Source organism: Salvelinus fontinalis, chromosome 1 (assembly GCF_029448725.1).
Source record: "Salvelinus fontinalis isolate EN_2023a chromosome 1, ASM2944872v1, whole genome shotgun sequence".
NCBI classification, from domain to species: domain Eukaryota; kingdom Metazoa; phylum Chordata; class Actinopteri; order Salmoniformes; family Salmonidae; genus Salvelinus; species Salvelinus fontinalis.
In genome coordinates, this window is record NC_074665.1 from 33952120 (window position 1) to 33966403 (window position 14284).

The 14284-nt window shown below is 43.5% G+C and overlaps 1 protein-coding gene across 2 annotated transcripts in view; it reads right to left on the reverse strand.

The window, feature by feature from the left end:
* Positions 1–12429, reverse strand: part of LOC129853468 (rab11 family-interacting protein 2-like) — a 40438-nt gene extending 28009 nt beyond the window's left edge. For both annotated transcript variants that reach the window (XM_055919565.1, XM_055919557.1), the window contains exons 1-2: positions 12245–12429; positions 11235–11889 (exon numbers count right to left, since the gene is read on the reverse strand). In XM_055919565.1, coding sequence (XP_055775540.1) covers positions 11235–11587 — 353 coding nt within the window. In that variant the 5' untranslated portion in view covers positions 11588–11889; positions 12245–12429. The remainder of the gene's footprint in view (positions 1–11234; positions 11890–12244) is intronic.
* Positions 12430–14284: the final 1855 nt, after the last annotated feature.

The following is a 14284-nucleotide window of genomic DNA, read 5'->3' on the forward strand; positions in this document are numbered from 1 at the left end:
TCAACAACACTAAAACAAAGTGCAATATGCGTGTGAAATCGTATAGGCCTATGGCATGATATTTTCTTACAAAGATGAAAATATGTGCACTTGTGTGACTCTCATTAAGGGGGCGTGTCAGCAGCACAGTATCTCTCATCTCCCCCACTGGGGTAATGTGATGGGCTGTCATTAAGTACCTTTGTGTAGCACTGGAGGCCCATCCATCTGTAGTAAGCGCAACACAATGCACCATTGCTTATATAGAGCGGGTACTACCCGTTTGCTGAAAATTGGCGCGAGAGGGCGAAGTTCGTAATGGGCGCATATCCGCGGCTATAAACATGCCTATCGCTCTTGTAATTTATTTGGCACGGTCAGAATCGGCAGCGAAGGGCTGCTTGAATGCAGAGGGAAGAAAAAGTTGTGATTTTTTTTGGCGTTTCCATCTTGCTCAGGTGGTAGGAACACTAGGGTGATGTCGACATAAATTTGCCAACATGTTTGAGGTGTTGGCAGCTGCATGGGCTATTTCGTTGAGCAGTGGCGACATAGTACTGTTAACTCTCTGTCCATCGCTGTTGTAATCTACTGGGAAGCCAAAATGTTCCCAAACTGGAGATTTAAATGATGGAGAATCCTCCTGGTTTATCGACCCCATCCTACAGGGCCCGGTTTCCGATAGCGATGGAATTTAGGCTTACGAGTGTTTTCACGATGCATCGTTCCTACAACGGCCGATATGCGTTTCCCAGTGCGTCGTTGTGGCCTGTGTCAATAAGGATAGGATCAAAATAAATTCAGCACTGCTCTCTGACCAGCGTTCTCCCTTTCCAATCTTACCATAACATTATAATTACTCCACAATACTGACGACGAATCAGCTCCTAGAGAGCTATTATCACCTATGGCTACAAATATTGAGGTAGGGTATTCTAGTTCTTACCCCAGCGGTTCGCAAACTAGGGGTCACGACCTGATATGAAAATGGGTTTGCGGGATATTTATAAAAAATGCTGTTTTATAAATGAAATATTATATATTGAACAAAAATATAAACTCAACATGCAAAAACTTCAAAGATTTGACTGAGTTACGGTTCATATTAGAAAATCAGTCAATTCGAATGAAATCATTTAGGCCATAATCTATGGATTTCACATGGCTGGGCAGGTGCCGTTCCCCACCCACTGGAGAGCCAGGCCCAGCTAATCAGAATTAGTTTTTCCCCCACAAACGGGCTTAATTACAGACAGAAATACTCCTCAGTACATTTTTTTAATTTAAAAGGCACACGTAGCCTACATATCAATACATACACACAAACTATAAACTATCTAGGTCAAATAGGGGAGAGGCATTGTGCAGCGAGGTGTTGCTTGATCTGTTTCTTTAAACCAGGTTTGCTGTTTATTTGAGCAATATGAGATGGAACGGAGTTCCTCGCAATAATGGCTCTATAAAAATACTGTACGCTTTCTTGAATTTGTTCTGGATTTGGGGACTGTGAAAAGACCCCTGGTGGCATGTCTGGTGGGGTAAGTGTGTGTGTGTCAGAGTTGTGTGTAAGTTGACTACGCAAACATTGGGATTTTCAACACAAGTGATGCAGTCAGTCTCCTCAACTCTTAGCCAATAGAGACTGGCATGCATAGTATTTATATCAGCCCTCTGATTATAATGAAGAGCAAGATGTGCCGCTCTGTTCTGGGCCAGCTGCAGCTTAACTAGGTCTTTCCTTGCAGCACTCGACTGGACAATAATCAAGATAAGAAAACTAGCCTGCAGAACTTGCTTTTTGGAGTGTGGTGTCAAAAAGCAGTTTCATCTGTTCTGCCTGCGGCAGTTCACAGGACGTGTTAACTTGTCCCGGACCTTCTGATTTCGACTCTCTACCGCAACTGCTGTCTCTAACTCTGAATGCTCAACTATAAAAAAACAACTGACATTTACTCATGAGGTGCTGACCTGTTGCACCCTGTACAACAAATGTGATTATTATTTGAACCTGCTGGTCATCTATGAACGTTTGAACATCTTGGCCATGTACTGTTATAATGTCAACCCGGCACAGCCAGAAGAGGACTGGCCACCCATCAGAGCCTGGTTCCTCTCTAGGTTTCTTCCTAGGTTCCTGCCTTTCTAGGGAGTTTTTTTCTAGCCACTGTGCTTCTACCTCTGCATTGCTTGCTGGGTTTCGGTATAGTACTTTGACATTGGCTGATGTAAAAAGAGCTTTATAAATACATATGTTTGATCTCTTTATTACCGACAGACCTCTCCCCATCTTCACAAACTTTGATTGTAAACTCAGCAAAAAAGAAATGCCCTCTCACTGTCAACTGCGTTTATTTTCATTAAACTTACCAATTATATGTGTATATATTTGTATGAACATAACAAGATTCAACAACTGAGATATAAACTGAACAAGTTCCACAGACATGTGACTAACAGAAATGGAATAATGTGTCCCTAAACAAAGGCGGGTCAAAATCAAAACTAACCGTCAGTATCTGGTGTGGCCACCAGCTGCATTAAGTACTGCAGTGCATCTCCTCCTCATGGACTGCACCAGATTTGCCAGTTCTTGCTGTGAGATGTTACTCCACTCTTCCACCAAGGCACCTGCAAGTTCCCAGACATTTCTGGGGGGAATGGCCCTTGCCCTCACCCTCCGATCCAACAGGTCCCAGACGTGCTCACTGGGATTGAGATCCGGGCTCTTTGCTGGCCATGGCAGGACACTCACATTCCTGTCTTGCAGGAACTCAGCCATACTGCTCGTTCTGTGCGTGGTGGCATTGTCATGCTGGAGGGTCATGTCAGGATGAGCCTGCAGGAAGGGTGCCACATGAGGGAGGAGGATGTTTTCCTTGTAACGCACAGCGTTGAGATTGCCTGCAATGACAACAAGCTCAATCCGATGATGCTGTGACAACACCACCCCAGACCATGACGGACCCTCCACCTTGATCCCGCTCCAGAGTACAGGCCTCGGTGTAACGCTCATTCCTTCTACGATAAACGCAAATCTGATCATCACCCCTGGTGAGACAAAACCGCGACTCATCAGTGAAGAGCACTTTTTGCCAGTCCTGTCTGGTCCAGCGACAGTGGGTTTGTGCCCATAGGCGACGTTGTTGTCTTACAACAGGCCTACAAGCCCTCAGTCCAGCCTCTCTCGGCCTATTGCAGACAGTCTGAGCACTGATGGAGGGATTGTGCGTTCCTGGTGTAACTCGGGCAGTTGTTGTTGCCACCCTGTACCGGTCCTGCAGATGTGCTGTTCGGATGTACCAATCCTGTGCAGGTGTAACACATGGTCTGCCACTGCGAGGACGATCAGCTGTCCGTCCTGTCTCCCTGTAGCTCTGTCTTAGGTGTCGCACAGTATGGACTTTGCAATTTATTTCCCTGGTCACCTCTGCAGTCCTCATGCCTCCTTGCAGCATGCCTAAAGCATGTTCACGCAGATGAGCAGGGACCCTGGGCATCTTTCTTCTGGTGTTTTTCAGAGTCAGTAGAAAGGCCTCTTTAGTGTCATAAGTGTTCATAACTGTGACCTTAATTGCCTACCATCTGTAAGCTGTTAGTGTCTTAACAACTGTTCCACAGGTGCATGTTCATTAATTGTTTATGGTTCATTGAACACGCATGGGAAAGTGTTTAAACCCTTTACAATGAAGATCTGTTAAGTTATATGGATTTTTACAAATTATCTTTGAAAGACAGGGTCCTGAAAAAGGGACGTTTCTTTTTTTGCTGAGTTTATATGTCTTGACAATGACAGTTTACAATCTAAGGTAACGCCAAGTAATTTAGTCTACTCAACCTGTTCAACAGCCACACCATTCATTACCAGATTCAGATGTCTAGAACTTAGGGAATGATTTGTACCACATACAACGCCCTTAGTTTTAAACATGTTCATGACCAGTTTATTACTGGCCACCATTCCAAAACAGATTGCAACTCTTTGTTAAGGGTTTCAGTGACTTCATTAACTGTGGTTGCCGATGCGTACAGTATATGGTTGAATCATCAGCATACATGGACACACATGCCTTGTTCAATGCCAGAGAGCTGCTCTGCGGTACACCACACTTTACATGTTTGACATTAGAGAAGCTATCATGAAAGAAAACCCTTTGAGTTCTATTAGATAGATAGCTCTGAATCCACAATATGGAAGAGGTTGAAAAGCCACAACATAAGTTTTTTCAACAACAGGTTATGGTCAATAATATCGAAGGCTGCACTGAAATCTAACAGTACAGCTCCCACAATATTTTTGTTATCAATTTCTTTCAACCAATCATCAGTCATCAGTAATTTGTGTCAGCGCAGTACAGTACATGTTGAGTGCCCTTCTCTATTTGGGCTCCCGAGTGGTGCAGCAGTCTAAGGCACTGCATCTCAGTGCTAGAGGCGTCACTACAGACCCTGGTTAGATTCCTGGCTGGATCACAACCGGCCGTGATTGGGAGTCCCATAGGGCAGTGCACAATTGGCCCAGCGTCGTCCAGGTTAGTGTTTGGCCGGGGGTAGGCCATCATTGTAAATAAGAATTTGTTCTTTGTTCTTAATTGACTTAAATAAAAGGTTAAAACAATTTTGTTTTAAATTAACATGCTGAAACTCTGTTGTTAATTTGTGTACTGAGAAATGCCAGCTCGCTGATAGGTCTGCTGTTAGAACCAGTAAAGGCCGCTTTACCACTCTTGGGTAGCGGAATGACTTTGGCTTCCCTCCAGGCCGGTGGACAAAGACTCTCCTGTAGGCTCAGATTAAATATGACAGATAGGAGTGGCTATAGAGTCAGCTACCATCCTCAGTAGCTTTGCATCTAAGTTGATAACAATAATTTTCCACTTCTCCCACACTAACTTTACAAAATTCGAACTTAAAATGCTTTAATTTATTATTAGTTATTTTGTGCATGAATACGATGCCTCACTGTTCATTGTTGGCATTTCCTGCCTAAGTTTGCCCACTTTGCCAAATAAGTAATCATTTAAATAAATTGGCAACATCAAATGGTTTTGTAATGAATAAGCCATCTGATTCAATGAAAAATGGAGTTGAATTTGTCTTTCTGCACATAATTGAATGTAAATTACATGTAAAGTGATCTTGGCTTCATAATACAGTTTCTTCTTCTTTTTGTTGAGTTTACTCACATAATATCTCAATTTGCAGTAAGTCAGCCAGTCAGATGTGCAGCCAGACTTATTAGCCACTCCTTTTGCCCCATCTCTTTCAACCATACAGATTTTCAATTCCTCATCAATCCATGGAGCCTTAACAGTTCCAACAGTCAGTTTCATAATAGGTGCATGTTTATTAATAATTGGAAGAAGATATTTCATAAATTCATCAAGTGCAGCATCTGGAGGCTCCATATTAATCACATCAGACCAACAAATATTTTTTACATCATCCGCATAAGAGTCACAGCAAAATCTTTTGCATGATCTCTAATACACTTTTTAGGCCCAGCTTTTTGAACTTTGGCTTTCCTGGATATAGCCACTATCTTAATATAGCCACTGGATATAGCCACTTTCTTTAAAAAAATATATATACGAAATATATACAATCTCAATTTAAATCTACGGATGGAACATAGTCTCCTGCAACCCGCCTTGCCCAATGTGGTACGGATCTGCTATTTTTTACACTTTAGAACCGGAACCCCATCAGTGGCGAGCCAGCTAACTAGCTAGTAGTCAGTTTGCCACTGCTAGCGGTCATCACCGTTAACTCAGACATCAGCCAGCCTCAGCCGGGTCAATTCCTGCCAGTCTGCACAGCCCAATATCAATCCAGAGCATATTCGACTGCTTTTTCTCTACCACATCTCCAGATTCCTACCGCAAGCGCGGAACCTCTACACCGGATCATCGCAGCTAGCTAGCAGCTATCCAAGTGGCTACTCCTGGCTAACGTCTCTGTCCCGAAGCAAGCATCAATTAGCTCCAGGCTAGCTCCAGGCTAGGCCCATCTCCCGGCTAGCTGAAGTGGTCCATCAGCCAATTCTTGGGCTACAATACCTATTTTGCCTGGACCCTTTTACTGCCGACAAAGAGCCCCGCCAATCCATCACGACTGGTCTGCCGACGTAACCATCCGAGGGGGTTTCAACAGGCTCTCCCGTTGCGACGTCGCTCTAAGGCCCATCTGCTAGCCCCGGCCCGCTAGCTGTCCGAATCGCCGTGTCTCCAGCTCGCATAGCTACTCACTGGACCCTATGATCACTCGGCTACACACGCCTCTACCTAATGTCAATATGCCTTGTCTATTGCTGTTTTGGTTAGTGATTATTATCCTATTTCACTGCAGAGCCCCCAGCCCTGCTCAATATTCCTTAGCTAGACCTTTTGTTCCAACCCCCACACATGTGGTGACCTCACCTGGCTTAATCAATCAAATGTATTTATTTATAAAGCCCTTCTTATATCAGCTGATGTCACAAAGTGCTGTACAGAAACCTAGCCTAAAACCCCAAACAGCAAGCAATGCAGGTGTAGAAGCACGGTGGCTAGGAAAAACTCCCTAGAAAAGCCAGAACCTAGGAAGAAACAGGCTATGAGAGGTGGCCAGCTTCAATGGTGCCTAAAGAGACAAAACCTCTCTCATCGTAACTCTATGCCTAGGTTTACCTCCTTTGTATTCACATCCTGTAATACCATTGTCTGTACATTATGCCTTGAATCTATTCTTCAGCACCCAGAAACCTGCTCCTTTCACTCTCTGTTCCGAGCGCACTAGACGACCAGTTCTTATAGCCTTTAGCCGTACCCTTATCCTACTCCTCTCGTAATGTAGAGGCTAACCCAGGCCCTGCAGCCCCTAGCTTCACTCCCAATCCCCAGGCACTCTCATTTGTTGACTTCTATAACCGTAAAAGCCTTGGTTTCATGCATGTTAACATTAGAAGCCTCCTCCATAAGTTTGTTTTATTCACTGCTTTAGCACACTCCGCCAACCCGGATGTCCTAGCAGTGTCTGAATCCTGAAATTTCCATCCCCAACTATAACATTTTCCGACAAGGTAGAACTGCCAAACGGGGGCAGAGTTGCAATCTACTGCAGAGATACCCTGCAGAGTTCTGTCATACTATCCAAGTCTGTGCCCAAACAATTCGAGCTTCTACTTTTAAAAATCCACCTTTCCAGAAACAACTCTCTCACCGTTGCCGCTTGTTATAGACCCCCTTCAGCCCCCAGCTGTGCCCTGGGCACCATTTGTGAATTGATTTCCCCCCATCCATCTTCAGAGTTCGTACTGTTAGGTGACCTAAACTGGGACATTCTTAACACCCTGGCCGTCCTACAATCTAAGCTAGATGCCCTCAATCTCACACAAATTATCAAGGAGCCTACCAGGTACAACCCTAAATCCGTAACCATGGGCACCCTCATAGATATCATCCTGACCAACTTGACCTCTAAATACACCTCTGCTGTCTTCAACCAGGATCTCAGCGATCATTACCCCATTGCCTGGGTGCGTAACGGGTTCTTGGTCAAAAAAACACCCCTCATCACTGTCAAACGCTCCCTAAAACACTTCAGCGAGCAGGCCTTTCTAATCGACCTGGCCCGGGTATCCTGGAAGGATATTGACGTCATCCCGTCAGTAGAGAATGTCTGGTCGCTCTTTAAAAGTGCTTTCCTCACCATCTTAAGCAAAAAATTTAGAACTAAGAACAGATACAGCCCTTGGTTCACCCCAGACTTGACTGCCCTTGACCAGCACAAAAACATCCTGTGGCCTTCTGCATTAGCATCGAATAGCCCCCGCGATATGCAACTTTTCAGGGAAGTCAGGAACAAATAGTCAGTTAGGAAAGCTAAAGCTAGGTTTTCAAACAGAAATTTGCATCCAATAGCACTATTTCCAAAAAGCTTTGGGACACTGTAAAGTCCATGGCGAATAAGAGCACCTCCTCCCATCTGCCCACTGCACTGAGGATAGGAAACATTGTCACCACCGATAAATCTACGATAATTGATGATTTCAATAAGCATTTTTCTACGGCTGGCCATGCTTTCCACCTGGCTACCCCTACCAACATCTCATTATCCACCCAAAAAAATTTGACCCCTATTACTAGCCTATTCAACCTCTCTTTCGTATCATCTGAGATCCCCAAAGATTGTAAAGCTGCCGCGGTCATCCCCGTCTTCAAAGGGGGAGACACTGTAGACTCAAACTGTTAGACCTATATCCATCCTGCCCTGCCTTTCTAAAATCTTCAAAAGCCAAGTTAACAAACAGATCACTGACCATTTCGAATCCCACTGTACCTTCTCCACTATGCAATCTGGTTTCCGAGCTGGTCATGGGTGCACATCAGCCACGATCAAGGTCCTAAACGATATCATAACCGCCATCAATAAAAGACAGTACTGTGCAGCCGTCTTCATCGACCTGGCCAAAGCTTCGACTGTCAATCACAGCATTCTTATCGGCAGACTCGATAGCCTTGGCTTCTCAAATGACTGCCTCGCCTGGTTCACCAACTACTTCCCAGATAGAGTTCAGTGTGTCAAATCGGAGGGCCTGTTGTACGGACCTCTGGCAGTCTCTATGGGGGTGCCACAGGGTTCAATTCTCGGACCCACTCTTTTCTCTGTATATATCAATGATGTCGCTCTTGCTGCTGGTGATTCTCTGATCCACCTCTACGCAGACGACACCATTCTGTATACATCTGGCCCTTCTTTGGACACTGTGCTAACAAACTTCCAAAACAAACTTCAATGCCATACAACACTCCTTCCGAGGCCTCCACCTGCTTTTAAATGCAAGTAAAACTAAGTGCATGCTCTTCAACCGATTGCTGACCGCACACTACCGCCCGACTAGCATCACTACTCTGGACGGTTCTGACTTAGAATATGTGGACAACTACAAATACCAAGGTGTCTGGTTAGACTGTAAACTCTCCTTCCAGACTCACATCAAACATCTCCAATCCAAAATGAAATCTAGAATCGGCTTCCTATTTCGCAACAAAGCCTCCTTCACAAATGCTGCCAAACATACCCTCGTAAAACTGACTATGCTACCGATCCTCGACTTCGGCGATGTCATTTACAAAATAGCCTCCGACATTAACTCAGCAAATTGGATGTAGTCTATCACAGTGCCATCCATTTTGTCACCAAAGCCCCATATACTACTGCAACCTATATGCTCTCGTCGGCTGGCCCTCGCTACATATTCGTGGCCAAACCCACTGGCTCCAAGTAATCTATAAGTCTATGCTACGTAAAGCCCCACCTTAGCTCATTGGTCACCATAGCAATACCCACTCGTAGCACGCGCTCCAGCAGGTATACTTCACTGGTCACCCCCTAAGCCAACACTTACTTTGGCCGCCTTTCCTTCCAGTTCTCTGCTGCCAATGACTGGAACTAATTGCAAAAATCCAATCTCCCTCTCTAGCTTCAAGCATCAGCTGTCAGAGCAGCTTACCGATCACTGTACCTGTACACAGCCAATCTGTAAATAGCACACCCAACTACCTCATCCCCATATTGTTACTTATCCTCTTGCTCTTTTGCACCCCATTATCTCTACTTGCACATCATCATCTGCACATTTATCACTCCAGTGTTAATGCGAAATTGTAATCATTTCGTCTCCATGGCCTATCTATTGCCTTTACCTCCCTACTCTTCTACATTTGCACACACTGTACATAGATTTTTATATTGTGTTATTGACTGTACGTTTGTTTATGTGTAACTCTGTTGTTTTTGTCGCACTGCTTTGCTTTATCTTGACATGGTCGCAGTTTAAATGAGAACTTGTTCTCAACTGGCCTACCTGGTTAAATAAAGGTGAAATAAAAAATAAATAAGAAACTGAATCCAATGGATATGGATACAGCTTTAGAACAAAGTTCTACAGTATTAGTAAACATGTGGATTATCTTGTTCCTATAGTGTTTGTAAACACCCTGGTAGATTGAATGATCATGCTATTTAATCTGCTTCTTCATATAACACACCTGTCAGGTGGATGGATCATGTTGGCAAAAGACAAAATGCTCACTAACAGGAATGTAAATACATTTGTGCAAAGTATTTTAGAGAAGGCCTCCCGAGTGGTGCAGCGGTCTAAGACACTGCGTTGCAGTGCTTGAGGCGTCACAACAGACCAGGGTTTAATCCGGCCGCGACCGGGAGACCCATGAGGTGGTGCACAATTGACCCAGTGTCGTCCGGGTTAGGGGAGGGTTTGGCCGGGATGTCCTTGTCCCATCGCACTCTAGCGACACCTGTGGCGGGCCGGGCGCATGCACGCTGACACGGTCACCAGTTGTATGGTGCTTCGTCCGATACATTGCTGCGGCTGGCTTCCGGGTTAAGCGAGCAGTGTGACTTGGCAGGGTTGTGTTTTGGAGAAAGCATGGCTCTCGACCTTCACCTCTCCCGAGTCCGTACAGGAGTTGCAGCGATAGGACAAGACTAACTACCACTTGGATATCACGAAATTGGTGAGGAAATGGGCTAAAAAGTCAAAAGACCATTAAAACTCATGGTACGCTTATTCAGTGCTCTGGTCTCCATTAAAAACAAATATCAAAGCAGGTTGGATGTGACAGGAGAGATGAGGTGCGCACTGTCAACCTCCCCCCTTGACTTTGAGAAGATCCGACACGACATGCATCAAGCACACCCATCTCATTAGTGGCGGTGAGATAAGACAAGCAATGTCAGACTAATTTGAAATTGACTGTCATAGCCCCACATTAAAAGTATACAATTGCGAGTTGAGAATACAATTAGAAATACTGTTAGAATGTTTTACCATTGACTGCCACATTAAAACGTTTGCAATGCTGACCACAGAAACACATCATTGGTGACCAGGGACAGTTTTTCCAAACCATCAAATGATTTAGCCTAGTCTACCCAACCCTCTGAATCATGTTCCATATTATTTCTGCAGGTTAGTCCTGTGACGTGAACAAGACAGTTCCGCAAATCCAACCTACTTCTTCCTGTTGGCAGTTCCTTAAACATCAAACACAGAACTAGGAAACCAAAGGCTTAGAATTGTTCGTTGTGACTTTACAGCCTATGTGTTTATACATGTGGGTTTGAGAGCAGAGAAGACAAATGTCATATTTAACAGTTGGGCAAAAAGTTATATCGTATTAGGCTTAATGTTCTGAAACTTCCTTGAAAGGCAGCAAAAACATTATTTAGTTAGATTAGTTGGTGATACTTACTCAGTTTTCCTTCTCTCCTTGTTATCAAAAATCTCATTGAGATTGATGGTACTCTGGCCCAGGAATTTATCCATCCCCACCAGGGACCTGTGCATCACAATGAGGCATAGTTCGTAGATTTCTGGGTTGCCCTCCAGAAGCAGACCTGGCAGTTCAAAGGAGGCTTCTTCTCTCCACACTGGGCTGAGTGTTTTCTCTGCCACCGATGTCGAGTACTTCTCCTTTCCCAGCTGAATGATAGTGTAGGCATCGTTGGTGCCATTCTTACTCTTAGCTTGTAGGTCAGTTGCTTGAAGAACAGTGGCTTGGACATGAGTCGGGAACCACTTTTGGGACTGCTCTACTAGTGACATGATCAGCTCTGTTTATGTGTGGTTAGCAAAACAAATGTATGTGGAGGTGAATTGACCTTAAAGTGACGACAGAGCATGCAAACAGTAACAACTTATTTCTTAGTACATGATGTTCATGTAGATTGGTGATTTGTAGGCAAAGACAACTTAAAGTGCTTATTGGTCATATATTTTTTATATGTACAGCTAGTAGCACATCTCAATAGTTAGCAACTAACTAATTACTTCAGTCCATTTTACACACTTGTCTTTTGTGATTATCATATCACAAATGTCCAAGCTACTGTTGTTAAGCAAGTCACCTAAAAGCAACATGGGAGAGAAGAGTACATTGTAAGCAGTTGGGCAGGTTGACTAACGTATGTAATACAGATGTGCTATCTATGATTCAAGTTAAACAGACCAACTAACGAGCAAGCTAAACAGCTGACACCAATAACCATTGCTAGTTTGGCTGAAGGATTAGCTAGCTATTTAGCTATACAGCAAAAATAGCGTGTTTTTCAGTTCTGTTGCGTTTGTCATATTGTGACAGACCAATCGTTATTCTTATACAATAATAACGTGTTGCAAAGTAGTAGCATTGATTACTAGCTGTACAGTAGATTGGACAGCTGATTATGTTAGCTAACTAAACAAGCTTGCTCAATACTGTACCTCGTCATTTTCTCCAAACTTGCGACATTTTGCCATCATGTAAATCCATTCGATTGCTTAACATATTTCACAAATAAACTTCAACATTATTTATTGGAGGTAGATTTCGTGATTTTACAGCCTGCTAGTTGTACCAACCAAAAACTCTAATTTCCTTAGCCAACTACATCCGCAACAGTCACAGGTGAAAGTTCAAGCTCCTCCTCTGTTGCCGTAGAAACAAACGGGGTTACAGGAGCATGTTCATAGTTGTACATGCCCTAGGTTTATTTTTATTTCTATTTATTTAATTAGGCGAGTCAGTTAAAAATACATTATTATTTACTATGGCTGCCTACCCCGGGAAAAACCAGACAACGCTGGGCCAATTGTGCGCCGCCCTATGGGACTCCCAATCACGGCCGGATGTGATGCAGCCTGGATTCGAACCAGGAACCGTAGTGACACTGAAATGCAGTGCCTTAGACCACTAGGTGCGCCACTAGGTACATAGCCACTAGGTACAGAAAGGAGCCAAGACTGTGGAAGAAGAATGTGCCTTTTCGAAAAAGCAGGGAACATATGTCCATGTGGTTCTAATGTAGGTGATACAGTTTTCTCGATATGAAGAGAGTTGGTGCATGCCGAAAATGGAAAATGCATGAAAAAGTGTTTCATTAGAGTGGTGAATCCAATCATATCGTAACTAACAGTAATTAATTAAAACAAGGAAGTAATAATGAAACAATGGAAAGTATGTGTCTATGATTTACAGCCCCAAATATCTGGTTTCCACTAGTTATCATAGCCACAAAGTCATAAACCCTGCCTTCTACAATTTCTCAGATGATGAACTTTACCCTAACCTTAACCACATGGCTAAATGTATTTCTAATCCTAACCTTAAATTATTGTTAGGGTTAAGGTTAGGGTAAGGTTTCAAATCAGAGAAATTGTAGAAAGCGGGGTTTATGACTTTGTGGCTGTGGTTGTGACGACCCAAATCTCTACAGTGTATGGTTGTTTACGACCACAAATAACAATAAGAGTAGCGACCCTGTGTTTATAAACGTGGATATAGACTTTGCAACTTCTGCATGATGTTGTGGCACAGTCGATGCCACACAGGACTACGGGCCATAAGGTTGAGAGTTCGCTGACCAACACAGACAAAGTCTCTCTCTCAGTCCGTTTCATAGCACTACGATCAGAGCCAACTGCAGACAATGATCAACTAAGGGAATAATCAGATTTTCAATATTTTGATGTCAAATTTATAATTATGTAAAATATATGCAACAAATGTTCCACCAACAGGTTTCGGTGCCCATGCAACACAAAACCAATAAACACTTCAATATTAGACGATATTAGACTATAGACTATCAATATTAGATTATAGACTATGTCAATCTCGACAAACAGAAAATACATCCCTCTCTACCTTGAAGGCATGGCTTGATAATCTCCAAATGTCATTAAACTTTTTGGTGTTTTGTAACAGATTTTTTTGTAACTTTCCATTCATCAATTGACAATAGCACAGTTTGGATTGATTGTTTGATTTTATTTGTCAGTAAAAAAATACATATACACACAAAGATTTTTTTAAAGTGACCAGGATTGCACAATTAAGTCGGGGATTTATTTCCATTGTAGTCCCTATTTTTTCCACATAAATACATATACAATTACATACACTACATTACCAAAAGTATGTGGACATCTCATTCCAAAAACATGGGCATTAATATTGAATTGGTCCCCCCTCTGCTGCTATAACAGCCTCCACTCTTCTGGGAAGGCTTTCTAATAGATGTTGGAACACTGTGGTGGGGATCTGCTTCCATTCAGCCACAAGAGCAATAGTGAGGTCGAGCAGCCGGCGTTCCAATTCATCCCAAAAGTTTTCGATGGGGTTGAGGTCAGGTCTCTGTGCAGGGCAGTCAAGGTCTTCCACACCAATCTCAACAAACCATTTCTGTATGGACCTCGCTTTGGCCGCGGGGATATTGTCATGCTGAAACAGGAAAGGGCCTTACCCAAACTGTTGCCACAAAG